Source organism: Vulpes lagopus, chromosome 17 (genome assembly GCF_018345385.1).
Source record: "Vulpes lagopus strain Blue_001 chromosome 17, ASM1834538v1, whole genome shotgun sequence".
NCBI lineage: Eukaryota > Metazoa > Chordata > Mammalia > Carnivora > Canidae > Vulpes > Vulpes lagopus.
In genome coordinates this window covers 31,905,258-31,932,723 of record NC_054840.1, presented here as the reverse complement: position 1 = coordinate 31,932,723, position 27,466 = coordinate 31,905,258, and the positions used below count along the sequence as shown (strand labels likewise).

Sequence of the window (27,466 nt, the reverse complement as noted above, 5' to 3'; positions counted from 1 at the left end):
TGGCTGTCGCTCCCAGGGCTGAGACACGGTGCCGAGAACTCACTTCTGGACATGGAGCTGAGCTGGGGCAGCGCCCGTGGGCTTGGAAACCCCCGCACAGGCTGTGTCACATGTCCCACGGCCCACAGACACCACCACCACCATCACCTGCTTTCCACTATCAACTAGAAAGCTATGCATTTGCCTCTGAGAGAAAGCTTTAGCTGCTTCCATGCAGCTCCACACCTGTGTTTTCACTTTTGTTCAGTTCAATGTGCTCCCTGGTTGGCCTTGTGATTTCCTCTTTGGCTCATGGAGATTCGGGGTGGGGGAGGTTCCCATTTAGTTCTGAAATATTTGGAGGTCTGCTAGATAGGCTTCTACTGCTGATTTACTTCTGATTTAGTGACGTACTATACTTACAAAGCTTCATTATTTCAGACCATCCTGAGGCCCCTACATCGGTATTCAGCTTGTCCTGGTGGGCACGGCAGGTGTGTTGTACTCGCACCGGGAAAGGAGTTGCATCCGTGTCCGTGGGCTCTGGGAGCTCCAGTGCACCTTGCTGTCCTTCACATCCTTACTGTCCACTGTCCTCCCAGCTGCGGAGAATCTCAGCCATGACTGTGCGTCTGCCTCTTTGTCATCATGACTCTGTCAGTGTTGGCCTCGCTTGCACATCTGGGGGCCGTGTTATAAAGTGTGTGTGCGTTTACAACTATTGGGTCTTTGAATGGACCGCTTCCCAGGACTAAATGTCCCTCTTGGTCGCATTCCCCATCATGAAGTAGCTGCGTCCAGCAGCACGGTGACCAGCCTCACCTTGCGGTGGGCAGTCTTTGCATTGGTACCTTTTCCATCCTGGTATCTATGACCCTTACGTGTCACATTGAGAGTATGTTTCTTGTAGGCAGCATAGATCTGGTCCTCGCTTTTTTATTCAGTGTAACAATCTCCATCTTGTCATTGGGGTTTCCGTTCAATGATTATCCCTGTGGTTGGGCTTAAGTCTTTCTTCTTGATCTTTTCCATGGTCTTGTCTCTTTCTTGTTCCCTCTACTAATCCCGTCTTTTGAGCTGACTGATCTTCAGGCTTCCGTTTTAGCTATGCTGTTGGCTAATAAGCTCTGTTTTCATTTTTGTGGATATTTATAGGGTTTCCATCATTAATTCCTTGTCTACCATCAGATGACATTGTAGACTTCGCACATGGCTTAGGAGCCTGTCAGCCACACGCTCCCATCTCCCCTCCTGTCCCCTGTCGTCCTGGGTTTTGCTTCTCCTGTGTGTTATAAACTCCACGGTATGTTGTTCCCATCCTTGCTTGAAACAGGCAATTACATTTTAAATAAATGTGAAATGGAAAAACTAACTTCTGTATTTACCTGCGTATTTGCTGTTTCTCGTGCCCTCCTATCCTTCTGTGGATCCAGATTTCCATTTTGGCTTCATTTCCTTCCATCTGGAGAATTTCCTTTAACATGTCTTACAGCGTAGACTTGCTGGCAATGAGTTTTCTCTGCTTTAGCTTTCCTGAAACATATTTTGCCTCCTTTTAGGGGGATTTCTTTAAATGGTGGTAAACTATACATAAAATACATCATTTCGACCATTTTTAAGTCTGTGTTCAGTGGCATTAAGCATATGTGCCGCGCTATGCAGCCATCACCATCCTCCATCTCCAGGACTTTCCTATCCTCCCAAACTGAAACTCTGTCCCCATGAAACACTGACTCCCTCTCTGCCTCCCCCAGCCCCTGGCGCTCACTGTCCTACTCCCATCTCTGTGACTTTGACAACTCTGGGGACCGTATATAAGAGGAACCATCCAGCATGGCTCATCTCACTCTGCACGACATCCTCAAGGTCCAACCGCTCCGGAGAGGGGTCAGTCTCCTTCCTCGTAAGGCTGAACAATATCCCACCATATGCAGGGCCCATATTTGGTTCATCCATCAGTGGACACTTGGGTTGTTTTGGTTTTTAAATTTTTTTTTTATTATTTAATTATGATAGTCACAGAGAGAGAGAGAGAGGCAGAGACATAGGCAGAGGGAGAAGCAGGCTCCATGCACCGGGAGCCTGATGTGGGATTCGATCCTGGGTCTCCAGGATCGCGCCCTGGGCCAAAGGCAGGCACCAAACCGCTGCGCCACTCAGGGATCCCCTGTTTTGTTTTGTTTTTTTGTTTTTACTTGGGTTGTTTTGATGTCTTGGCTATTGTAAATAATGCTGTGATGAACATAGAGGTGCAGATGTATTTTTGCGTTAGTGTTTTCATTCTCTTCAAATAAATACCTAGAAGTGAGATTGGTGGGTCATAGGGTAGCTCTATTTTTTAATTTTTTAAGGAGCTCCCACACTGTTTCCCATGGAGGCTGCACCAGCTTGAATTCCCCCCAGCAATACATGAGGGCTCTTGTCTCTGCCTTGTTGCCAGCACCTGATATTTCTTGACTTATTTATAACAGCCGTCCTGACCACCATTCATCATGGTTTCAATGGGTGATGGTGAACATCTTCCCGTGTCTGTTGGCATCTGTGTGTCTTCTTTGGAGACATGTCTGTTCAGACCTACCTTTTTTTTTTTTAACATATGGTTTGTGTTTTGCTCTTCAGTTGTATGTGTTCTGTATACATTTTGGGTATTAACCTCTTGTAAAATATATGATTTGCAAATATTTTGTCCCACTAGCAGGTTGACTTTTCATTTTGTGGGTGGCTTCCTTCACCGTGAGAAACTTCCTAGTTTGATCTACCTCCACGTTGACCGTCTTTAAATTGAGTTGTTTGGATTTTTTTTTCTTGTGGAGTTTTAAATCTTTATGTATTCTGGATAGTAATCTCGTACCTGATACATGATTTGTGAATGTTTTCTCTCATTCTGTGAGTTACCCGTTTACTCTGTTGTCATGTCCTTTGATGCATGAAAGGTTTTTTATTTTGATGAAGTCAGTTTACCTGTGTGGCTTGTCATATTGGAAAACCCATTACCAAACCCAGGGTCACAAGGCTCAACCCCTACTGTTTCTTCCGAGAATCTATAACTTTGGCTCTAACGGTTAAGTCCTTGACCCACTTTGAGTTAATGTTTGTATGGTGTGGGAGGGATCCATTGGCAGGATCTCTCCTGGTTATGCGCCACGGTTTCTTGTTGTGTCTAGTAATTTTCTTATTACACACGAGGCTTCATGAGTTTCACATTCATACGTATTAGATTTTGTTGTCTTCCTTTAAGGAATGTGACCTTTGTCCTGGTGGGGAGTTGAAGCGCATTATTAAGCTGTGTTGATGTGATCCCGGGGGTTCTTTGCTTCAGGAACGGTTCACCCCTCTTCCAGACCCCCCGAGCTCCCCGTGTGGCCTGCACGTCCCCTGCTCTGGCCAGCAGGAGCCCAGCGACCCCAGCCCCAGCTGAGCTCTGGGCACCTCTCAGCCACTAACCCCTAGGGCTGCCCTGCACGTCAGTGGGCACCTGGGCAGGTCCTTCCCCATACCCCAGCTGGCCTGAGCACCCCCACGGTACGTTCGCTTGAGCCTGCCCTCGGGGGTGCCGCCGGGCAGGGTGCTGGGGCATTGATGGGCACATCTCACCCCTTCCCTTCTCTCAGGGGGCCAGGCCCGCATCGCCTCCATCCTGTCTGGAAACAGCCGTGTGGGATCCTTTGTCCCCTCTGGCTGTGACGTTGTTCCCTCTGGGCCAGCGCGCAGACCCCTCAGCTCCTTTCTCTAGACACCAGCGCCCCAGACAGAGGATGGGTTGAGCGGGGCTGTCTGGGTCCCACGTGATGGGACCCGGTAAGGGGCTGCCGTGGGGATGGGGGAGGCAGGGCTCATGGAGCCTGCGCGTGCCTGGCACACCTCAGTGCTCTGCTGGTGTCCACATCCGTGACCCACCACAAATTCAACCTGAGGAAGGAATCCAGCTAAATGTGGACACGTTGTACCTTCCCCACAGCTGCTGGCCGCGCAGGCTTTCATGGCCTGGTCCTCCTGGCTGCTTCCGGCTCCAGACCTTTCTGCGTGTCAGCCCCACACGGCCTACCCAGACGCCCTTCATCGGCCCCCCAGGCCGCGCACCCGCCCCTGGGCCATGTCCTTCCCGCCCTGACCCTGAGGCTGCCTGTGCTGCTGGCTCCTGGCCCCAGGCCCATGGCACCCAGCAGGTCCGGTCCCCTAATTGTCTGAGGGATTTCAAATGACTTCAGAACAAGAAGAGTTTTTAATCTCGGGGAAGGGAATTGAACCAGTACCGATGTGCTAATTCCACAAGCGATTTACAAGCGGAAACAGTGTGTGGTGTGGAGGAGCCATGTGCTCTCTTCTAAGCCGCCCCCTCCGTGTGGGAGGCTCCACAGGCCTGTGGGCCCCGGGGCTCCTTCCGGGCAAGGGAGTGAGTGGTTACAGGGCCATCAGCCAGCAGGCCGAGGTGTGCAGCCCTGCACATGTAGGAGGACTTGCAAGGAGGCCAAGGTGTGACTGGGCCTCTGGCTGTGTGGTCGCACTCACGCGTCACCCCACATATCCTGTTAGTGCACAGAAGTTCTGGGTTTAAGACTTAGGGACTAGGACATGGGGGGGGTGAGGGGCAGCCAACACAGACCCAGGCTGGGAGGCGCTGGGAAATTGTACTTCCAGAGGAGGTGCAAGGGAGGACAGGCCCAGGAAGCTCAAGCCCTGGGGAGGACAGGCCCCAGGGAGGACAGGCCCCAGGGTGGACAGGCCCAGGGAGGACAGACCCAGTGAGAACATGCTATGGGGGGACAGGCCTGGGGAGGACAGGCCCAGAGAAGACAGGCCTGGGGGAAGACCAGCCCCAGGGAGAACAGATCCAGTGAGAACAGGCCATGGGAGGACAGGCCTGAGGGAAGACCGGGCCCAGGGAGGACAGGTCCAGTGAGAACACACCATGGGAGGACAGGTCCAGGGGTGGACAAGCCCAGGGAGGGCAGGCAGGGCACAGCCACTTGAGCACTGTCCCAGAAGTGGCCTCCTCCTCTCCTGCCACAGGGGTTCCATCTCCCATACCTCACACTGTGGGTGCAGCAGACCACGTGTGTGTGTTGAGTGTGGGGGGCTCCCATCACTTTAGGGGGTGGCCCGTGCTCCAGAAAGGAGAAAAGTTGATGTGAGTTTGGACGGTGCTGTGCGAGCTGGGAGTGCTGAGCTGGGCTCTGGTGGTGCCCATCACCACCTCCCCTGCTACGAGACTGTGATTCTGGGGTCTGACAACCTGAATCCCTCCAACATGGTCCTGTGATGCCTGGAGCTGGTGGGAAGCCCCAGCGTCTGCAGCTTTCTGCTGTGGGTGTCAGGATTATTTTCTTGGGACCTCAGCAGATCTGGGCAGTGATGGCTCCTTTCACAATGGGCCCCTCCACCTCGTGAAGCAGCAGCATAACATGGCGTCAGCTGTGATTCCAAATCCCAACCATGAAGGTGAGGCAGCAGGTGTACAGCAAACATGATGGTGCTGCCACCTTTTCTGTAGGAGGTCAGGGGATCTAGGGGGTACCATGCAGGGAGGCACCCGAGACCCCGCAGGAGGTCAGAGGATCTATGGGGTAAGGTGCAGGGAGGTGCCCGAGACCCTGCAGGAGGTCAGGGGATCTAGGGGGTACCGTGCAGGGAAGTGCCCGGGACGCCACAGGAGGTCAGGGGATCTAGGGAATGTGGTGCCCAGGGAGAGCTCCAGGGGCCATAAGTCCCGTCCTCTCTTCACGGCGTCGTGTTCCGCCCTTCTGACGGATTCCCTCCACAAGACTGGGTCTGGCAGGAGCGCAGAGCAGAGTCTTCCTGTGTCTGTTACCTGCAGATCCTCTTCGAGGCTCTGGAGCTGCGTGAGCAAATGCCGTGGGCCGCTCCCCTCGGAGAACAGCGCGGCCCTCTGCCTGTCCTGTTCTAATGCTCTGAGTCTGCTCAGCCTCACCCCTGCAGAGGGCCCCAGCCCACCCCTTGGGGGCACCATGTCACTAGTGCCTTCCCCCTGGTTTCCAAAGTGCCTGTTCCTCTCCCCGGCTCCAGAAATCAGAGGTGCCAAGGGACAGAGGTCAGGGCCGGGCTGCCCTGCGTCTTAGCTAGGCTGCGGGGCCTGACCCTTCTCACCGGGGCTCTCTGGTCCCACCAGGCCAGGTGCTTTCGGCCAGGCCGAGGTGGGGGACGGAGGGTCTCTTTCTGGTTGCAGTTCTGGGGGGAGGAGGGCAGCACCGCTGAAGGACGCACCTCTCCCGCCCTCTCCAGGCGCGGCGTGCTGCACCTCCATGAGAGCCGCGGCATCGATGACTTGGGTCCCCCCCGGTGGCAGCTCACCTCCTGCCTGGTGCTGGTCATCATCCTGCTCTACTTTAGCTTGTGGAAGGGAGTGAAGACTTCTGGGAAGGTGAGGCTGCAGCCACTGCCAGCTGGAGAGTGGACACATGGTTATCTTGGGGAGCAGACGGGCACTGCGGTGGGTAGGGGAGCCGATGGAGGCCTGCAGTGGGTAGGGGAGCGGACGGGGGCTGCAGGGGGTGGCAGGGAGCAGATGAGGGGCTACGGCATGTCAGGGAGCAGACGGGGGTGCTGTGGTTAACAAATAGTGCCAAGGGGAGGACACTCATAGCAGGGTATTTCCAGCATGAACACAAGCACAACATAAATTGTTTTTTCCTTATGAAAATACTCAGTTATTATCTGGGTGCCCAAAGCAATTTGACCAAAACATGCCTGTCATATGCTGTGTGTGTAGTGAAGTGCCACCACCCCAGAGCCTCTCAGGAAGGATAGGTTCCTGCCCCCCACCTCCCAGCCCAGAATCCACCTTTTACACACCCCCTAGGTGTGCCTCTGCACAACCAGTGCAAATTCACTGCATCTCATGCATCAGAAACTCAGCCACCCCTGCCCACTGCAGAACACCCCTTCTTTGCCAAGTTGTCTGTCCATTTTAATCCCTGGGGAAGTCACAGGGTAGAGGGCATTAACCGCCCACTGCAGGGAGCCTTGGCTGAGCTGGCATCCCATGAATGTTTGGGATTATGGGCTTCCCAGCCACAGCCACCGACCAGGGTGACCCCGCGGCCACCCTGCCAGTGGTGATGCCTGGTGACGCCGTCCTCTCCCAGGTTGTGTGGATCACAGCCACCATGCCGTACGTGGTCCTCTTTGCCCTGCTTCTGCGAGGAATCACTCTCCCTGGGGCCGTCGATGGCATCAGAGCATACCTGAGTGTAGACTTCCATCGGCTCTGCGAGTCTTCTGTGAGTATGCCCTTCACTCGAGGCCCTGATGCCCACCTGCTCTGGCAGGCTGCGTGCTGTGGGCCTCCTGTGTTCTGGGGCTGGGGACCCCAAAGGCAGCAGCTGGGCTGGAATTTCTTACCTTACTCTGTAAACCCGGCAGGTTTGGGTTGCTCTGCTGCATGCAGGGCTCCACAAGGCCAGCGGCACACCTGACCACACCCAGCAGCATGCACCCCCTGATTGACCAGGGAGATATATGCACACAGAAGGCAGCTGAGTGGACCAAATAAGAAAGTTAGGGGAGCAGACCACGGGCTCAACCTCTGCAGAAATAGAAGGCTGCTTCCACTTGGCATCTTCCCCCCCGGCCCATCCCACTTCCTGAAGGAATGTTCTCAGGTTCCTCAGATAAGCACCAACGGGCGGCCCAGTCTGTGCCAGGAAGTGTGGCCACTCACTTGGGATGCAGCCCTGGGCTCTGGCTCCGTGTTCATCATGGTTGCATGAACCAAGGCCCGCTCCTCAGGGAGCCGAACCTTGTTGGGAAAACACTCACAGTGCCCACGGCACAAGGGACAAATCTAAATCACATCACATTGAAACGAAGTCTGCAGCTGGGCTGCACATTTCTTCAACAAAGAGAGCAATCATTCTGAAGAGAGGGAGCTCGGTGAGGCCATGGGACAGACAGGCCTCCCAAGAGGGGGAGAGAGAAGGGGCAGCAGCATTTTAGGGAAATGAGCCCAGATATGGGAGTGGCCATTGGCCAGGTGAGCCCAGAAATGGGAGTGGCCATTGGCCTGGCCATTGGCCAGGTGGTGAGGATGAAGGAAAAGGGAGCATTCTCAGGAGATCATTGAGAATTCATGTGCACTAGATTTTGGCAGATGGTGGGGACCCCAGTGGCCACACTGTGGCAGAGCCAAGAGGCATAGCGGGAAGGATAGCTGGGGTGTGGGGGCGTGAAGCTGGGGACAGGGGGCTGTTTGGAGGATTGCTACCCAATGCTGCTAGGTATTAGTAGTGAGAGTCAGGTGTGGTGCTCACCAGGGATGCAGAAAGGCACAGCCCTGAGGTGGGAATGGAAAGAACAGGTAGGAGGGGAGGCAGGTGTGCCTCCTAGCCCCCAGGAAGCCCCCAGGGAGTGGAGGAGCAGCAGAGCGAGGGTGTGAAGCTGCAGCAGCAGCGGGAGGCACCGGTCAGAGAGGGCAGGGAGCATGGCGCGGGGCAGGCTGCTGGGGAGCCCACACAAGCACAGGCAGTAAGGCCATGAGAGCAGCAGACGCATGCTCTGCACAAGTGAGGGAAGATGGAGAGTGTCCATGTGGTGGAAAGCCAATAGGGAGCCACGGGTGTGCTTCCAGGAGCAGATGCTGTGGGTATCTGAGGCCAGGAAGCCACGATGAAGAAATCGAAGAAAATAACATGAGGACAACGGAAGGAAGCTAGTGCGTTGGGCAGGAAAACCAGGTAGTGCACAGGAGGAAGCCAGACATGTGCTGGTGTGTGTAGAAAGATGCTCATGTGTGAAGCAGAGAATAAATGACAGAAACGAGAGGTGTCAGAAATTAGATGATGGAAGGTGGAAGATGATAGGTACATAGAGATAGATGATAAGTGGATGGGTAGATGCTAGATGGATGGATAGATAGAAAATGGATGGATGATGGATGGATGGATGGATGGATGGATGGGTGGGTGGATGGATAGATGATGGATAGATCGGTGTTTGATGGACACATAGTCAATGGGTGACAGATAGATGATGAATATCTTGGACAAATCAGTGTGTTCTGGCCTCTCCAACTACCCTGTCCACTCAGGACTAAGAGGGGACATAGACCAGGACAGAGTAGGCCTATAACCCCCGAGCTCTGGTGTACCTGAGGTCCTGAAGGGACAGGTCCATGTGGTCCCCAGTTCAGAGGGTGAAGCCATTCCTGGTTCTGCTGTGGGGTCCTGGCTGACCTTTGCATCAGCTCCTCCAGGCCTCCTCTGGATAGGGCAGGGACAGAGCCTCCCTGGCTTGGTGATCATCCTGGGATGTCCGCCCAGGGCTCCTCCTGGCCCGAGTGCTGCCCATACTCCTGCACCCCCCCCCCCCCCCCCCCCGCCAAGCTCTTGTGGCCACACTCAGAGATCAAATGACCCTGGGCCTCCTTCTCTGGGGCTTGGCAATCGGAGCCGGTCCCCCAGATCCCCACAGGACCTGGCCCTGATCAAGTCACAGGCTCCCTAGCACTAGCCCAGGCTTGACCCTGACCCATCCCCTGGGGCTTAATCCAGAGCCACCTGGCAGGAGGCCTGGCCAGAATCCTCATGGGTCCAGGGCAGGTCAGGATCAGAGGTTCTACACAGGGGCCTGCTCAGCAAGCAGACCGAAAAAAGGGGATCATCCCTTCCTGTGTCCCTGATACTCTGAACCCAGCACAGCTCAGACACAAAGCCGGCCCTGCATCCTGGAGATCCATTTCCGGATCCCCCTCTGCACAAAGGGCTCCTCCTTAGGGATCAGCATCCTTAGATGGCATCCAGACCCTTGTTCTTTCATCTGCAGCTCTTGGGGTGGCTCAGCGGGGTGGCCAGCTGCAGGCCGGGGCAGACAGAGTCCCATCCTGGGGGAGCCCCCGTTCCAGCAGGAGAGGAGAGGTCAGGTGGTGAAGGAAAGGCAGGCAGTTCCACGTTAGCCCACCTGGGTCCCTGGCCCACCCCTGAGCCGCTGCCTCACCCTCCAGGATGGACTGAGCAGGAGGCGAGAACTCTCCCTGTGGCAAGGGCTCCTGCCTGCAGCGGCCTGGCCAAGCACACTAACTGATGACCAGCACTAGGGGACAGGAGACAGCAGAGTGGGGCCCCTTGGCCCACGGGCCTCTCAGCTACTCCAGGCCTCATGCCACACCCTGGCAGCAGCCTGCACACACCACCGCTAACACCAGGGTGATCCCCAGGCTCTGGGCCTGCTGCCCCACCAACAGAGGTCCTGCGGGTCCTAGAGCGCGTCCTGGAGCAGGTCCTGGAGCGTGGGCGGGTTGCTGAGGCTCCAGCCTTCTCTGCTTATCCTGTCCAGCTCCTTTGGGGGCCACCCTGTGTTCCCAGCTGAGCTCTATATCACTGCCTGAGGGTCCTCACCCACAGGCCCACATTAGGGGCCGCCTGGACACTCAGGGACAGCCCCCATACCCCTCAGATAGCAGACGAGGGCCTCCTAGGTGACTCCCCCAGGGTGGGGTCAGCTGCCTTTCACCTGCCCGCACCCAAGGCCGTGGAGGGCAATGTGGTGCCCACATCCCCACGTGGTCTCCACGCTGCCCTGACATGAACAGTTGTGTTGGACTTTCAGATACCTTATTGGTCCAATTACCAGCCACAGGCTTTCACTTGGCCCTTGTGTGTGCCACCCAGCACCACCTGTGCTGCGTCAGGTGAGCACACTCCATGTCCAGGCTCCACGGCCTGTCCACCGGGGTGGGTGGTGGTGTGTGCACCCTGTGCCCCTGGCTTCAAATACCACGGGCAAGACGTAAAGCAAACATCAGTGGGCATGTCTGACCGTGGTGTCCACGTCACAGCATCTTAATACATTAACTACATGTCTGGCTGTGTGCAGAGCGGTACGGACATTCCAAGGGAAATTCCAAATAAAGCAGCTCTTCCAAGTGGCGAGCTCTCAGGCCGGTGACATGGTGGGTTTATCCCCCGAGACAGCCTTTGCCACTGATCACATTGTCGATGCCACTGGCTCGTTGATGACGATGTTGATGACTGGTTCCGTGGAGCCCTCCGTGGCCCTGGGCCGCCAGGTCTCCTGGGCTCAGTGCACATCCCACAACCACCTCTCTTCTCTGGCTCCACGCAGGTGTGGATAGATGCTGCCACCCAGGTGTGCTTCTCGCTGGGCGTTGGGTTTGGGGTGCTAATTGCCTTCTCCAGCTACAATAAATTCACCAACAACTGCTACAGGTAAGTCCCGTGCGCCTGTCCCCATCACGGGGCTGCTCAATCACTGACTTCTGAAAATAACGTGTTCCCAGACACCCGGTAGGGGAATACGCTGTGCTCACAGGGCCTCGGGGCCAGAGAAGCTACAGGCCATGTTGGTTCTTGCTTTAGGGAAAGTACTGGAACACGTGAAGGTGTTTGGTACCCCCCAGAGTCCCCTTGGAGACCTGGCCTCTGCCCCTCCTCCATCCCCTGCCAGGTTCCAACTGGCTCCTCACCCCCGTGCCCAGGGCCTGGCCGCCCCCACCTTCCCCCTACACCGAGGAAGCCGGAGGCCAGGACCTGGTGCAGAGCTGCTCAGGGGACCTGGCTCCAGCACGGCAGCAGAGTGGCAGCACCATGTGCCTACAGCCCTGAGGGGGGATGCACTACTGCCACCAGCCTGGAGAGGACCTCAGTGACCTGCAGCTCCATGCTAGACCTCAAATCTACCAAATTCACCTGGGACCTGCTTTCCCTGACCCTTCTGGGTTTCTGTTTCCTTTCTTCACATCAGGAAGACAGAAAATGCAGTAAAAATACAAGGACAGTGTGCACAGCAAAGTGGCCATACCTGAGGGTGTACAGCCCCTGCCCCCTCTGCCCCTGCTGCCCCCGGGGCCCCAGCTCTGGGTGCTCTGCAAATGCCCTCCCACACTGGCACCCGGATGGGCTGACCTGACCCCTGCTCCCCCACTCCCCTTTCCCACGGCCCTCTGAATGCCTAGCTTCTGAGTGGGGTCCCCAGAGCAGGAGTTCTAACTCTCCCATACTGGGAACAAACAGAAGCAGAGCACTGGGGCCCTAGCAGATCCGCCCCTCAGAACTACATTTCAGGCAGCTCCTCCAGAGGCATCTAGAGGCCCCGCCAACACAGGTGCGACCCCGCAGGCTTCCGTTTGCCCCCCCTCCCAGAGCCCCAACTTTACAGGTAGGGACTGTCCCACCTTCTCACTGAGCCGTGAGGGCAGAAGCCTCTCGGTTCCCAGACACACGTGCACGGTCGGTCACTGTGGACACTCCCAGAGCCACTCAGCTGAGGGACCTGCCACCCTGGGCACCAGCCCACCGGAGGGGCTGGCGGTGGCCTCCTGGGAACGCGTCCTCCAAAACCCGCCTGCCCCCAGACACGGTGCCTTACAACAAAGGCAAGAAATTGCTACCGCTCCAGGCATGGCTGGGACGTGTGTCTTGTTCCCCAGAGACGCGGTCATCACCACCTCCGTCAACTCCCTGACAAGCTTCTCCTCCGGCTTTGTGGTCTTCTCCTTCCTGGGGTACATGGCACAGAAGCACAGTGTGCCCATTGGGGACGTAGCCAAGGACGGTGAGTCCCCCTAGGGCAGGCGGCATCCCCACAGCTCCGCCTGCTCCACAGCCCTGGCCGCCCGCTCCTCTAGTGGTTTACCCCAAATGGTGGGAGGGAGATGCTCGGGCCCTGAGTCCAGGTCACCAAGGTTGCAGGTGTTCCAGGGCAGAGAACCCATGGAAGGACAGTCCTCGTGGCAGCAACACGCCCAGTACACTTAGCTCCTGTGCCACTGGCCACCAGCAGAGGCCCCGGGGCTGCAGGACCTAGGTCTGGTCCCTGTCCCTGGGCATGCCTTGTCTTCAATCACACTGGGGTGGGGGCCATGCAGCCCGGGGGTGGGAGCCCTGAGCTGTTCTCAGTGACACGGACGGCAGGGCGGGAGAGCAAGGCTGAGGAGAAGCTCAGGAGTTTGGGACATGAGCAGTTGGTCAGTCCCAAAGCTTCTTCCTCCAAAACGTGGTGGTCAGACATATCAAGGTGGGATTTGGGTACTAATCAGAGAAATCACGAAGTCTTGGGCACACAGGGACCATGGAGATCCTTGTTCCCAACCCACTTGCCCAGGCAGCAGTGAACACCGGGTGTCTGCGCACCAGGATGCAGGTGGTGGGAGCAGGCACCCGTGACCCAGGAGCAGGCTGGGCCCCAGCAGGTGCAGGGGTGAGGGCAGAAGGGGCCCTTTGGGTGGCTTCAGGCCCCTGGCCATTTGCAGGGGTGCTCCATCCTAGTGACTGGGTGGGAAGCCATGGCCTTGGGGTCCCCCCAGGACACCAGGGTCTCCTGAGACCTCTGCAACTCCTCACCTACTGTCAGATTGTTCTGGGCTGAGTAGGGAGGACTCTTCCCCTGCAGGCCAGACACCCCCATTCACTTCTCCTGGGGCTGCCCCTCAGGCCCAGGAAAGCCGGAGTGGGTGTCACTAACATACCTCCTCCTAAGTCTTTTGACTCTTGAGTGGGGCAGGGATAGGCATTCAGGGAGGGGAACAGAGGCCACCCCAACTGTGCCCGCAACCCTGAGCTGCCATCTCATCTGATTCTTGTGGCATTGAGCCCTGGGACCCCACCTTGACAGGAAGCAGAGGTCCAGCCCCCAGGACAGGTGGGGAAAGCAGGGGCTGGGCGGGTGTGCTTCCGAAGTCCAGGAAAAAATCCAATAAAGGCAGAACAGGAGCATAAAGCAAATAAATACAGAACAGTGAAATTTACTCACTGCTGCATTTATGCATTTCTCATGCTTTTGCCCTTTTTTTATGATAAATAGCAATAGCTTACAAAAACCTCTATTAACCCCTGGAAGTAGAGAGGGTGTGTTCTATGCATTTCCGTGACTAGCAAAGTAAATGTCATTTATAGCTCTAATTCTCAAGAAAACAGGGTAAAATGTTAACTCAGGTACGGAACTGAAAGGCAAAGGTACTGACGTCATGTCCAACCAAGCTGACCCACCTCCTCCTGGGCCCATGTCTCGTGTCATTTAGGCTTTGGAGCACCTCACATGGGACGCCCTCACTCCTGATGGGGGACTGAACCCCTTGCATGGGGCAGGAATTGCAGAGAGCCCAGAGCACGGGCCCCGAGAGGACCCTGGGGCACTCTGGCTATGGCCTCCCTGCCACAGCCCCCTGAGGACTGAGAGACTTGGGAAGCTGCATCTGTGGAAGGCTCGGGAGGCCGTGGTTCAGCAGGCCCAGCTTTTTTATAAGTGACCATGAAAATAATTAGTTTCCTGTGGGAATACTTTGACTTTGGGATCATCAAGAGCAAACTGCAGCGAGTCTGCTTGAGTCCTGCACCATTCCCACCGTGCCTCCCTGCCTGTCCGAGCCCGCAGCCCCCACAGTGGTGAGGGAGTAGGACTTTCCCCCGGCATGTGTGTCCCGCATGCGGCAGCCCCACCCCTGGGATGTCCCAAAAGGGAATGATCCCCGGGGAGCTCCTGTGTGACAAACCTGCCCCTTTCAAGCATTGGCTGAGCTGTAGTATTTCCATGTTCCTTACGTGGTTTTCAAAGATCGTACATGGGGTAATTCATCGGCATGGGAAAATATTCACATGTTCCTCAATACACCACAGGATGAGAGTGTGTGTGTGTGTGCATGAGCATGCGTGCATGTGTGAGCGTGTGTGAGCATGCATGTGCAAGTGTGAGTGTGCACAAGCATGTGTGTATGAGCATGTATGTGAGTGTGCATGCCCTGTGATGAGTGTGATGTTCTCGAGCATGCATGTGAGCATGTGTGCATGTGAGCATGAATGTGTGCGTGTGCATATGAGCATGTGTGAGCGTGATGCACTGTGAGCATGATGCACTCGAGCATGCATATGTGGGTGTGTGAGCGTGTGTGTGTGTGAGCATGTGTGCGTGTGTCTGTGACGTGCACAGGAAAGCTGAGCAGGAGGCCTGACCGAGGTCGTTGGGGCCAGAGGACAGGCTGCAAGAGTCCCTCCCACCTTGCCTAGGTGGCTTCCACCCCCACGTCCCCTCGCAGCCCCCGCAGCGGGGGTGGACCTGGAAGAGTAAGGGGCGGGTCTCTGGATTTCAGGGTTCCCCTTCCTGGAGTCCTGGGCCAGGTGGCCACTGAGTTCCCAGGAGAGAGGCCTCTTTGGGGGTGACGGGGAAGAAGGTGATGGGGTCTTGTCACCTGCCCGCCATGTCAGCCTGCATGGGCGGGGAGGCAGGAGGCTGCAAGTCTGTGGCGACAGGAGGGTCTGCTTCCAGGGCCCGGGCTGATCTTCATCATCTACCCCGAGGCGCTGGCCACGCTCCCGCTGTCCTCGGCCTGGGCCGTGATTTTCTTCATCATGCTGCTCACCCTGGGGATCGACAGCGCCGTGAGTGACCTCAGTGCCCCGCGCACCGGGAGGGGCCCTGCCCACCACAGGCAGGCTCCCTCACTGCCCTCCTAGGGCGCGCAAGCCCCAAGGCCCCTGCAGGGTCCCCAGACTTCCCGTGCCTGCAGCGAGCCCCATATGGTGGGAGGGAGGGGTCCCATGGCTGCATGAGACCCTGCGTGGGTGGAGTGTGGGGCCAAGTCACCCTTCTCTCACTTTGCCCTCCGCCCGAGTCACCAGAGACCCTGGCGCACACAGGCCAGCAATAGGAGGGCGGTACAGGGAATGGGCCAAGGGCCACCCAGAGCCAGGGCCGGTCCCTTCCTTGACCCCGTCGCCCCCAGGAGGGATGGACACAGCTGCAGGCCAAGCCAGCAAAAGCTCCAGCTGCAGCCCACATCTGGCCTGCTAAATATCTTGTGTGTGGCACTGTGCGTGTGCATGTGGGCATGTGGGCATGTGGGTGAGTGCGTGCACACGTGTGTGCTGGGGAGGCCGATGGGCCTGCTGACCTTCCCCAGGCTCCTGTGTCCCTACTGTCTTCTCAGGACCAGCAGCTTAGACCTCAGGGCCCCCATGATGGTGGCCACCCTGTCCAGACCTCAGGGCCCCCATGCATAGTGGCCACCCTGTCCCCTAGAGCTTCCTGGAAAGTGCAGAGAACCACGAATCCCTCATGCTGTGGCTGTGGGTCATAGGCCGTCACCTCCCAGCCAGTGTGGCCAGCGCCCTCTGGGTGACTGCGGCCCTGGCCCACACATCCAGCGGGCATGAATCTCGTGAACAGCACGTCCCGGGGGAGGTGGTTTCGACAGAGCAGGGCAGGGAGGGTCTCCAAGGAGGCCCGGGTGTTTGGATGACAACCCATCATGACGACTGCACCCCAGAGCTGGCGGCCCCCACTCGTGTCCACACCCCAGGGGTAGGCCGGTTGAAGTCACGTAAGAGGCGCCTGCCCCACAGCACCCCTGTCTGTTGGCTGCAGATGGGTGGGATGGAGTCGGTGATCACTGGGCTCATCGACGAGTTCCAGCTGCTGCACAGGCACCGGGAGCTCTTCACCCTCTTCATCGTCCTGGCCACCTTCCTCCTCTCGCTCTTCTGTGTCACCAACGTATGTACCCCTGCTCGCTTTGCCTGCGAGGTCTCGCTAGTGTTTGGTGTCGGGCAGCGTGCTTGATGGTGGCGGGCCAGGCCCATAGCCACGAGCCTGAGAGCCACGTGCCCACATGTAAGCATGACCAGCGGCGCTGCATGGGGAGGTGCAACGGCCGCGGTCACGGGACCGTGTGCTCGCAAGGCCCAGTCGTGCTCGCAGGTGCTGCAGCCATGGTCACGCGGAAGCTGTGGTGCGTGCAAGCCGGTCTCAGGTTCCTGTACTCCTGGACGGCCCCTCTGGAAGTGTTCAGGGCTCAGCTCCCGCCTGTTGGGTCTGTGGGGCGGGGGCCCGGGTCAGTTCCCCTCCCGCAGGGCCACTCCCAGGTTTGGCATTTGCTAGCTTTCGTGTCTGACTGCACCTGGGAGAATTGAGATGAGGAGAGGAGGGGAGGGGAGAAGAGGGGAGTGAGGAGAGGAGAAGAGAGGCAAGGAGATTGAGGTGAGGTGACGAGAGTAGAGTGAGATGAGGTGAGGAGACTGAGGTGAGGTGAGGAGAGGAGAGGTGAGTGAGGTGGGCAGCTGTAAGGAGAGGAGGGGTGAGGCGAGGCTTCCCATTCCTGCCCAGAAGGCCCGTCCCTGAGAAGCCTGAGAAGCCGTGTGGCTTGGATTTCAGTGACTCAGTGGGACTCCACAGGAGGAAGGTGGCCCCAGGCCCCGAGTGTTTTGGGAAAGTGCCCTGCGGGCTTCTGTGGGCGTGGAGGCCACAGTGGGCACCCCATGCTCAGCGGGCTCTCCTCCTCCAGGGCGGCATCTATGTCTTCACGCTGCTGGACCACTTTGCGGCCGGCACATCCATCCTCTTTGGGGTGCTCATCGAGGCCATTGGGGTGGCCTGGTTCTACGGTAAGGATGGAGTGCTGTCCGCGGCCGGAGACCTCAGCAGGTGGAGGACCCGGCCGCGGTGCCCGCATGGTGAGCGGCCGGGCTGGTGGCCTCGCACTTTGTCCCCAGACTGCGTCCTTCCTGACAAAGCCACCATGGGAACAGGCACGTTAGCCCCAGGATGCTTAAACCAACAGCACGAGGGAGGACAGGTGCTTGGCCCCCAGGTGCTCAGCCGGACCTGCCAGGAAGGTGGCCTGGATGGCCCCCCAGCATCCTTGCTGGGGTCACAGGTGTTCTGTGTGGCCCCCTGACTGCCCTGGGCGGACATCCTAGTTGGTTACAGAGAGAAAGGCTTGCAGGGACTTGGGGGCGCTAACCCCGGGTGGAGGTGAGGTCTCTGCCATCACCCAAGGGGAAGCTGAGTCACAGGGACACCAGCCTGTCCCTGTCGGGGACCACGGGCGGACACGCACTGCCCTGAGGTGGGGGGGGCCCGGTCAGCTGCTGGCTGCTGTTGGCTCTGTGAGCCCCTGAGGCCGGGAGCGCCGCCCTGGCTGTGGGCCCCTGAGCTGTGTCCCGGGGCATCATGACCATGACAGACACCCGAGCAGGAGAGGCCCTGTCCTTTCCCAGCGCGCTGGCCTGGGCAAGCCACCCCTCAGCTGCTCCGTAAGGGGGGCTGTGGTGCTGGAGGCCCTATGGGGGGCTTCCCAGAGGCGGGAGCGAGCCAGAGGTCTGCCCGGGCCCAGTGTCACACAGGGGCATGGCCCCTGCCACAGAGCGGGGAACAGCGTGGCCCGATGGAGCCCGTGGGCTGGGAGAGGCTGCACCCAAGAAGTGGTCCGTGTTCCCAGAGCGGCTCTCTATCATCATTTCTGTTCTACAGAGAAGGGGACTATCAACCTCCATGATTACGTTGGCTCTTAGAATCAACACTTTATCATTCAGAATGGAGCTCTGTCCCCCAGCCTCAAATGAGACCCTGCAGGGAAAGAGAGGAATGCCCCAAATATGTCCCTTGGTCGCAGGCTCCATGCCGGCCACCGCATGCTTCCCAGGGCCTCAGGAGACCATGTCCCCGTCACTTCCCCAAACGCAATTCGCTTGCCCTCATCTAAGGGACACGCACCCTGCGTCTCTCATAAGGCGCATCAGAGCGTGCCAGGCTCTCTATGTCCAGGGTCCCTGTCGGTCTGCGAGCCAATAGCCTAGTGCCAGTGGGGGGACCATGGGTGCCCTGGCTGCTTGTGGGGCCGAGTCCAGAGGGGCCGTGGGGCCAGCCTCGGGCTCAGCCTTCTTCATCCCACTGTCCCTGCACCATCTCCGCATCCAGGGTCCCGGTGACAGGGTTGGCGTGTGCAGAGGGGTCTTCCGGCCACGTCCCTAACCTGATGCCCAAGATTTGCCCAAGGCTCAGCAGACCAGCTGAGTCGAACGAGCAGAGGCCAGGCCACACTCAGGGTGGAGAAGTCACTGTTGAGATCTCCTAGGGAAAGTGTCCGTTCTATCAGCTTCTAGAAATAGCTTTCCTTAAAAAAGATTGTAAATATGTACTAGAATGTTGTCAGCCCTGAGAGGAAGGACATGTGACACCTGCCGCAGCGCGGGTGAACCTTGCGAACATCGTGCTGAGAGACAGGACAGATCCCATAGGATCCCCCTGTGTGAGGCCCCTGCTTGAGTCCATGGGGACAGAGAGTGACAGTGGCCAGGGGTTGGGGGCAGAGCTGCAGTCTGGGGAGATGGGAAGGTGTGGCCCCTGCCGTAGGTGGTGGTGGTGCTGCCCAGTGATGCGAACTCATGTCGAACTCAACACTTAAACAGGGTTAAAGTGGTAAAGTTTATGTTATGGGTATTTTACCACAATTTTTTTTAAGATTTTATGTATTTGTTCATGAGAGAGAGAGGGAGGCAGAGACACAGGCAGAGGGAGAAGCAGGCTCCATGCAGGGAGCCCGACGCAGGACTCGATCCCGGGACTCCAGGATCATGCCCTGGGCTGAAGGCAGCGCTAAACCGCTGAGCCACCCGGGCTGCCCACCACCACAATTTTTTTAAAGGAAAATGTAGTTCTGGCCGAGGTGGGCAGGAGAGCCTAGGACAGGGAGGAAGCCCTGAGGGAGGAAGAGGCCAGGGGGAGGGCAAGGGGAACAGCGGGCGCCCAACACGTGTCCCTCGCTGACCATGATGGTTGAGGAGCAAAAGTCACTTGTGGGCACCACAGTGAATATGCACGGGGACCCAAGGCTGAGGCTGCCGGGAGGTTAGGAGTGGGGGCGCCCCTGCAGAAGGTGGGGGACCCGGGGCCAAGGCTGCCAGGAGACCAGGAGTGGGGACGCTCCCGCAGGACATGGGGGACCCAGGGCCGAGGCTCCTGGGAGGTCAGGAGTGGGGGTGCCCCCACAGGATGTGGAGGACCCAGGGTCGAGACTGCTGGGAGGTCAGGAGTGGGGATGCCCCCGCAGGACGTGGGGGACCCAGGGACCGAGGCTGCTGGGAGGTCAGGAATGGCACAGGCCGAGGCTCGGGGTGCCGTCCCGACCGGCCGCTCCACTCCTTGCACCTCAGGCGTGAGGCAGTTCAGCGATGACATCAAGCAGATGACCGGGCAGCGGCCCAGCCTCTACTGGAGGGTGTGCTGGAAGTTCGTCAGCCCCTGCTTCCTCCTGGTATGGGCCCTGCGGCCGCCCACACTGCTAAGGCTGGGGAGGGGGCTCCTGCGATCCCTGAAAATCCTCTGTGGTCTCCTGAAGGCAGCCCCCACCCTCTGGACCCAGGCTCCAGGGCACGGTCACGTGGTGGGTGGCGGCTCCCATGTCAGCATCTGCAGGGGAGGGAGGCCGGAGCCCTGGCACCTCAAGGAAGGTCCTAGAACCTGACTCCAGCGGGGAGGGGACACAGGGACCAAACCCCAGGGCAGGAGTGACTCAGATTCCATAGCAGCCCTGCCCTTGGCCTCTCCCACCACCACACAGTCTGGTGGCCCCAGCTTTTATCACCGGGGTGGGGTCGGGGGCCCCCCTCATCAGGATGGCACCCCAGTTCCCAAGCTCCACGGCCAGTGGAGACCCATGCAGCCTGGCTGGTCTGCTCGTGGCCCTGGGCCCCACAGGGTGTCCAGGTCTGAGCACACACCCTATGGGTGTCACCCCGGCCCTGGCGTGTCTGGACCTGCAGAGTTGAGGCGTACGCCATTCTGGGCCAACGCAAGGCTAGTGAGAGACGGAGACACAGAGGGAGACAGAGAGACAGAGACAGAGAGAGGCAGAGGCAGAGGCAGGCACAGAGGGAGGAGCAGGGGCCTGGTTCTGACGTGATCAGCAGTTCCTGCCCGGGCTGAGCTGCACCCAGTGGAAGCTGCCGACCACCCACCAGGCACCTGAGGCCTGCTTCCAGCATGTTCCCCGCTGTGCTCAGGGTGCTGAGGCGGTCAGGTGTGCTTGCTGGACAGCGGGCACCCTGCCCTCCTCCATATGTTGGGGCCTCCCAGACATGGTAATGTGAGGCTTTCAAAGACCGGCTGTGAGGTCCTGTGCACACACACCCCCCCACCCCCCGTGTGGGGAGCCCGGGCCCCAGCGGCGTATGGCTGCGGCTGGGAGACCCTCCCGGGGAAACCCCCAGCCTCACCCAGAGCCGCTCACCTCTGCCCTCCATTTCAGTTTGTGGTTGTGGTGAGCATCGTGACCTTCAGGCCCCCTCACTATGGGGCCTACATCTTCCCAGAGTGGGCCAACGCGCTGGGCTGGGCCATCGCCACGTCATCCATGTCCATGGTGCCCATCTATGCAGCCTACAAGTTCTGCAGCCTGCCCGGCTCCCTGAGGGAGGTGCGTGCTCACACGGGCCCCTCACCCTGCCCTGGCCCAGCCGTGAGATCCCAGCAAGATCCGGGGGTGGGTGTCCAATCCCAGGCCTGTCGCTGCCCCTTTGTTTCTGACCTCCAGAGAGGGTTGACGCAGTGGCGGCCACGCTGGAGCACTGGCCAGGGCAAATGTGGGGGAAGACGGCTGTGTGTCTGCCTGCGTGCGTGTCCTCACACATGCACGTGTGCTCATGCTTGACAGAGCAGGGTGACGGTGGGAAGGCAGTGGTGGGGGGCTGAGGTGTAAGCGGGGCCAGCAAGCCATTAGGCGGCTAAACGGGTGGTGGAGCCATGTGCAGAACCTTTGTGTGGTGGGGCTTGCCCTGCGGCCCCTCCATCAGGCTCCTGCCACCTGTAAGGAACCGGGTGGGGGAACTGGTCGTGGGGGGGGCTCCCCTTCACCTCCTGGCACTGGGATTCCCAGAAGAAACAAAGGACCCAGGCCTGCCCAGAAGGAACGCTGCTCACGCTCGCTCAGAGCCGCCCCTGGGAGTTCTCCAGCGCGCCGTGTGCCTGCATACCACAGCGATTCCTGGGAACAGTGGGCAGCCTGGTCCTGCTGCCACACCCGGCTTGGCCCAAGGAGCCCTCCTGGGGCCACTTGGCTCCCCCTGGCACACAGTGGTCCTCAGCCGTAGGGTTAGGCCTGGGGCAGCCAGGGTCCCAGGGCCTCTTGGGAGAGAAGGACAGAGGCTGGCATCTCACAGTGGGGACCCTCGCCCTCCTGCACACCCCTCACTGCCCGCAGGGCCCAGCTTAGGCCCCTCTGGGAGATGGGGGGAGACAGAGCCTGCAGCTCCAAGGGTCAGACTGAACACAAACCACACAACACCTCAATAGCCGACACAGGTCGACTTTGGCCCTCATTGTAGGGTCTGCTGGCCTCAGGACTCAGGGGGCGCACGCTGTCCACCCTTACTCAGAGCCCACATGCGCAGACACAGAAATGTGTCCTTTCACGTGGGCTGGACTCTGCTCCAGGGCCTGGGAGGCCCGGCTGTCAGCCCCAGCGTCTGACGGGATGTCAGGAGGGGCCCAAGCACCTCCCTGAATGCGTGCCGGCACCCACGGCTTCTCCTGTCTTCCAGAAACTGGCCTATGCCATCACACCCGAGCAGGAGCGCGAGCTGGTGGACAGCGGGGAGGTACGCCAGTTCAGGGTGAGTGCCGCTTCCCCGCCTCCCTCGGTGAGAACAGTGAGAATGCAGAAGCCCTATGCCTGCCCCCGGCCCCGGCCCTCTCGGCCCCCTCTGCGCTCTGCTCTGCAAGCCACGAGGCTGCCTTCATTCCCTGAGCAAACGCTGAGGCATGCCTGCATGCCCTCTGAGGACCCCTGTACCGACGGGGGGCGGGCAGTGGGCAGAATGAGAAACCTCTGGAGAAAGAGGAAGCAGAGGGGTACAGGGTGGGGTGGGGCCCTCGAGGTGGACTCGGAGCAGACCCTGCATGAGGGAGGGAGAGAAGAAGGAGGCCTGAAGCAGCTCAGAGCCTTGCCCTCACGGGTGGGGGGGGGGGTGCAGGAGGTGCTCTGATGGCCCCCGACCTGAGGGAGGCACAGCCTGCTGCAGACAGTTGGGGTGGGGGCTCCCGTGGCAGAGGCGGGGCCACATCAGGCCTGTGGCAGGATTGGGGCCATCCCTCCCTTGCATTTCTGGTTCCATGTGTGCCTACTTCTTAAATGAGACCTGAGGTCCCTAATTCTCCAGCTCCCTTCTTTCCTAATAGAACCCCTCCAGGCTGTGCACAGGGCACATCTGCCACACTTAGCACTGCCACTTTCTTGTCACTGGCATGAAGGGATTTGAATTTTCGTTGTGATCTCGTCGGCCCATGAGTTGTTACAAGTTTGCTTTCAAATCCTCATGTCTATGGGGATGTCCTGTTGGCATCTTTGTGATCGTGTCTGCATTGATGGCACCGCGCCACCTGCTTTTGGGGGTGTGTGAAGACTTCCGTGTGGCTGAGCCGCCGACCTGCCTTGGCAGACGTGACATGCATCTTTGGGTGCGTGTGTGTCCTCTCATCCTGGCATGTACTTCTCCTTCCATCTGTCACATCACGCTGTGACCAGGCCATTCAGACTTTGTGCCATGTCGCCGACTCCAGCTCTGCTTGAGCAGGGTAACTGGGAACGTTTGCAGACGTTCCCACCCTGGCAGTGTGTTTGTCCACTTCCAGCCCACTGCCATAGGTCCACCAGTTTTTTGCTTTATACATCCCGAGGCTGCTCTCTGCGGTGAATGCACGTTCAGAATTGCCACGTCTCCCCCGGGACTTCACACGTCCTCCCTCCCTTGTGGTTGTTCTGCTCCCAAAGCACTCCAGGTCCAGGGCATAGGTTTCTCCTGAGTCTGCCAGAAATATCTTTTGCAATCTTTTAACTTTCAGTTTTGCGATGACCTCAAAGCATTGGTGTCTTTTGCAAACCTGGTATATACCTGGAGTCTTTTACTCTGATGGAGAGATTAATCCATTTACATTTGTTGTGATTATTGATAGTCAAGGCTTGATTCTATGATCTTTTTAACTGTTTGCCCCATTCTATTTTTTTATTCTATTTTTCTCTTTTATTACCTTTTTGGGGGATTTGCTTTTTTCCCCCTTTTCTATTGTTTTCTCTCTGTTTGGAACTTACAGATTCATATCCTTTACTTATACACCCTATACTTTTTTCCTTTAGTAGCTGTCTTTGAAATTGTAACGTACACATCTCACTTTAAGTATGCAAATTGACACGATATCGCACCCGGCGTCCTGAATATTACAAGGACTTACAACTTCTCCTCCTGAGAATTATGTTCCTAGTGCCCGATACTCCATTTCTGCCTTTTTTTAGCCCACAGATCAGACATTATTATAACTATTGCTATTTTGTATAGAAACACTGTCCTGGGTTAATGTGCATGTTGAGTATTTATTTTCCCACCCTACTTTCTGGCATATGCATCTTTTGTTGGAGGATCATTTTCTTGCTTAAAAAAAGGAAAATCCTCAGCCTGTCTTTTAAGGAGGCCCCTTGACAAACTTCCCCACTCTTGTGTGTCCGTATATGTCTTCCTTTTTCCCTGATTGATGAGCGGGTTTCTGTGTGCACGCAGTTCTTGATGGACAGCCGCCGTCTTCCGGCACCTTGAGGCCATGAGTTCTCGGCACTCCCTTTGCTGCCGCACTGAGACATCGTATGTGTCCAGGGTCTGCAGGTCCGTGGTTTTTGTCTGTTCTGGGAACATTGCAGCCACACCCTCCACCGTAGCCTCTTCCCTGCTCCTCTTGGGGCTCTGGTGTGTGACACTTGCCCCGTCCTCTGGTTCTCACTCTGAGAAGCTCTGTAAACCGTGTGACTCAGGCACAGTTGTACAGCACCTCTTATCAGTCCACACAGCTACTTTGGGTTATCTGTCTAAATAACCAAACTCCATGAACTTCCACACAGGAATTTCACATTGATAGTAACTTACGTGCACCTGCCAGTGCCTCTTGGTACCCAACCCTGAAGCAAACACGATGCTGGTCTAGTTTGGATCTTTCACTGGCCCTCTGCACCATGTAGTTTCCTTGCCTCTTTAGATACTTCTGTATTCCTGAAAAGTAGATCGGTCTGAAGGGGGGCGTGCCTGTGGAGCTCAGGGCTCTGGCCCCCTAGCACCCTCCCACCGTGCGCCCTACACGGCTGTGCGGGGTTGGGGCTACCTGTCCTGCTCCGGCCCAAGGGAACCTGCCTGGCAGCCTGTGTCGTGGCCAGGGCTGGAGACCTGGCAGGGAGCCCTGTCCCTCCAGTGGTCGATGCCACATCTCCCCACCCCTGGTGTGGCTGTGTCACAAGCAAGCCCTGCATGCACTCATTTTGAAGCGTTTAAAGACATGGTTCCTGCCACTTAGCGTGATCGAATGGCTTGTGCTCAAAAACAGGCTGAAATAACAGCTGCATAATAACAGGCAGTGACATTTGCTGGAGAACTAAATACCCACTCTTGTCGATCTTGGCCTCCCCGAGTGGTGAACGAGGCCTGCCCTGAGCTCCTTGGGGGTCATGCGAGGCAGGATGGGAGTACAGGGTACAGCATTTCACTGGGACAGGACCCAGAGGCCCCAGGGTGGTGGCACAAGGGCCCCAGGGCATCGCCAGCCCACCTGGCCAGGGTCTGTCTGCCCAGCTACTGATGTGACACGTGCCCCAGCGGCCACTGGGGCTACTGATTCCCATAGCGGCCCTCACTGCAACTGCGCTCCCTGCACTTGGCCAGCAGGTTTATCCATATATATTTACATATGGCTTATCATATATTATTATTCGCAAAGGCTGTTTATTTCTAATATTCTGTATAAGCCTGTATGCACGGGGCGTATTTGTGGAAGGCTAACACGGGCCCTGGTGCCCCAGAGTGGCCAGAACCTGGCGGGTTGGAGCCAAGAGCCGCCTGTAACCAAGTGGCCCCCCCCTTCACTTCTGAATAAACCCTGTTTCCTCTGTAGCTTCGTCACTGGCTCATGGTGTAGAGGGCGGAGGAGGCCCAGGATGGCCACCCCACCGTGGGAGACACGCCGGCGGGCAAGGGAACCCAAGCTTCAAGGAAAAGGCAAGGGGCTCCGACGGCCTGACTCCTGCTCCCCCAGAACCACGCGGAAGCTCTGCCTCCTGGCTTCTCACGCCCCTCCGCCAGTGGAGAGGACTGGCCGTCTGTGCTGTGTCACCGTGACCACTTCCCGTAGATCGGTGCCCGTTCCTGTCGGTAGAAACCGTCTGTCTGTGTTCCGTTTGTGCCGAGCCAGCTCCCTCCTGCCCCCGCCTCCCAGCCCCGCTGTCATCCCTGAGTTGAGGACAAGAGCAGTAATTGTCGATGCTGAGCCCAGTGCTCCTGGCTTCCCGGGTATTTTATTTTGCTCGAACTAAAAAAGCCAAGCATCATATTTTGCTTAATCGTACAGAAGGTGCACTGGGGAAGCCACAAAAGGCAATAAAGTGGGGGCCACCATGCGTCCCCACGCCCCACACCCCGTGTGCTCAGAGCCTGCCCGGGTTCCTGGGCTGTGTGAGAGGACGCTCTGTACTTCCTCCTAGCTGACAGAAATACAACCTGGGGACACAGGTGGGCTGCTGCCCACGGTGGTCAGGCATGGCCACCTCACCACGGACGCCCCGCTACGGGAGGAAGGGCCGCGTGCCCACCAGGTGGGCCCTGGTGTGCAGAGCGCCCCAGCACGCAGCCCAGAGACCCGGGACCTGGGGAGGAAGACCCCACCGGGACTAGTTCCCTCGGGCACACGTCACGTCTGTAACAGAGCTGTTCATGTAGGAAAGGCTTTCAAAATCATACTTACCTGTGAATCAAAACTAATTCTCAGAACACAGGGTTGGCTCCTGAAGATCTGTTTGCTGATGTTTCCGTTTCTGTTTATGAGAATATTCGCAGGACCAAGTGAGGACGGAGGCCACGCCACTCCCCCCCTGCTGGCGCCACCCTGACGGGAAGGGGCTGCCAGCAGTCGGAAGGCACTCGGGCTCCGGGCCCTGGGCACTGAGCGGTCACAGCGTGAGCACCGCTGTGAGGCCGTCCCCTGCAAGGGCACCGTGGTTCGAGGGGCTGACGACCTTACCACTGGGGACACGAGTTTGTGGGCTGCAGGCTGTTGGCAGCTGTGGCCACAAGGCATCGGGTTTACCCTCTCCTTCCGAGGCGCCTTGAGTACTCTGCATAGATAACGGTGTCGTCAACGTCTGTCTGTCTTGTCCGTAGTCGGCACCTCATGTGCGTCGTCACCAACAATAAATCCGTGTGGGAAAAAGGACCATAGCTGCGTGGCCACCTTCTTTTGCTCAAGCCGTGGCCCAGCCCACCCACTGCCCTGAGGACGGCAGCTCCCTCACTCCTAACCCAGCACCTCTCCCACCCAGGGGAGCATGACTGGGCTCCCGAGGGGGTACTGGGCCTAACCTCGACCCCAGAGCCCATGCCTCCAAGTTCCCCTTGTACCTGCCAGCCCTGCGCCACCTGGCTGGCCTCTCCTGAGCCCTCATCTGCCCATCGGCTCCCCTGCAGGCTCCTCACGTGTCCAGACTCCAGCCCTGCTCTCAGACCAGTGACACCACCCAACCCAGGCCCCTCTTCCAGGGACAGGACACCAGAGTCTGAGTGACTCCCTGCCCTTAGTCCCTGGAGGATCTCTTGTCTGCTCCATGGACAACGGGGTCCTTCTAGACACCAATCAGCTCTGGCTGTGACCCACAGGAGACCTCTATGGCATATCATTAAGCTGGAGGTAAACACCAATGCTCCTACAGTAATCCAAGCATTCG

General features: G+C 58.0%; 1 protein-coding gene across 5 annotated transcripts in view; it reads left to right on the top strand.

Moving 5' to 3' along the window:
- The window catches only part of SLC6A3 (solute carrier family 6 member 3), a 37,218-nt gene extending 10,267 nt beyond the window's left edge, over positions 1 to 26,951 (top strand). For 2 of the 5 annotated variants that reach the window (XM_041731829.1, XM_041731828.1), the window contains exons 5-15: positions 6,220 to 6,358; positions 7,083 to 7,217; positions 11,056 to 11,159; positions 12,380 to 12,504; positions 15,211 to 15,323; positions 16,309 to 16,437; positions 17,225 to 17,324; positions 19,875 to 19,975; positions 20,969 to 21,136; positions 22,260 to 22,331; positions 25,645 to 26,951. In XM_041731829.1, coding sequence (XP_041587763.1) covers positions 6,220 to 6,358; positions 7,083 to 7,217; positions 11,056 to 11,159; positions 12,380 to 12,504; positions 15,211 to 15,323; positions 16,309 to 16,437; positions 17,225 to 17,324; positions 19,875 to 19,975; positions 20,969 to 21,136; positions 22,260 to 22,331; positions 25,645 to 25,668 — 1,210 coding nt within the window. In that variant the 3' untranslated portion in view covers positions 25,669 to 26,951. The remainder of the gene's footprint in view (positions 1 to 6,219; positions 6,359 to 7,082; positions 7,218 to 11,055; positions 11,160 to 12,379; positions 12,505 to 15,210; positions 15,324 to 16,308; positions 16,438 to 17,224; positions 17,325 to 19,874; positions 19,976 to 20,968; positions 21,137 to 22,259; positions 22,332 to 25,644) is intronic. The other 3 variants (XM_041731830.1, XM_041731831.1, XM_041731832.1) reach the window with 3 other exon arrangements.
- Positions 26,952 to 27,466: the final 515 nt, after the last annotated feature.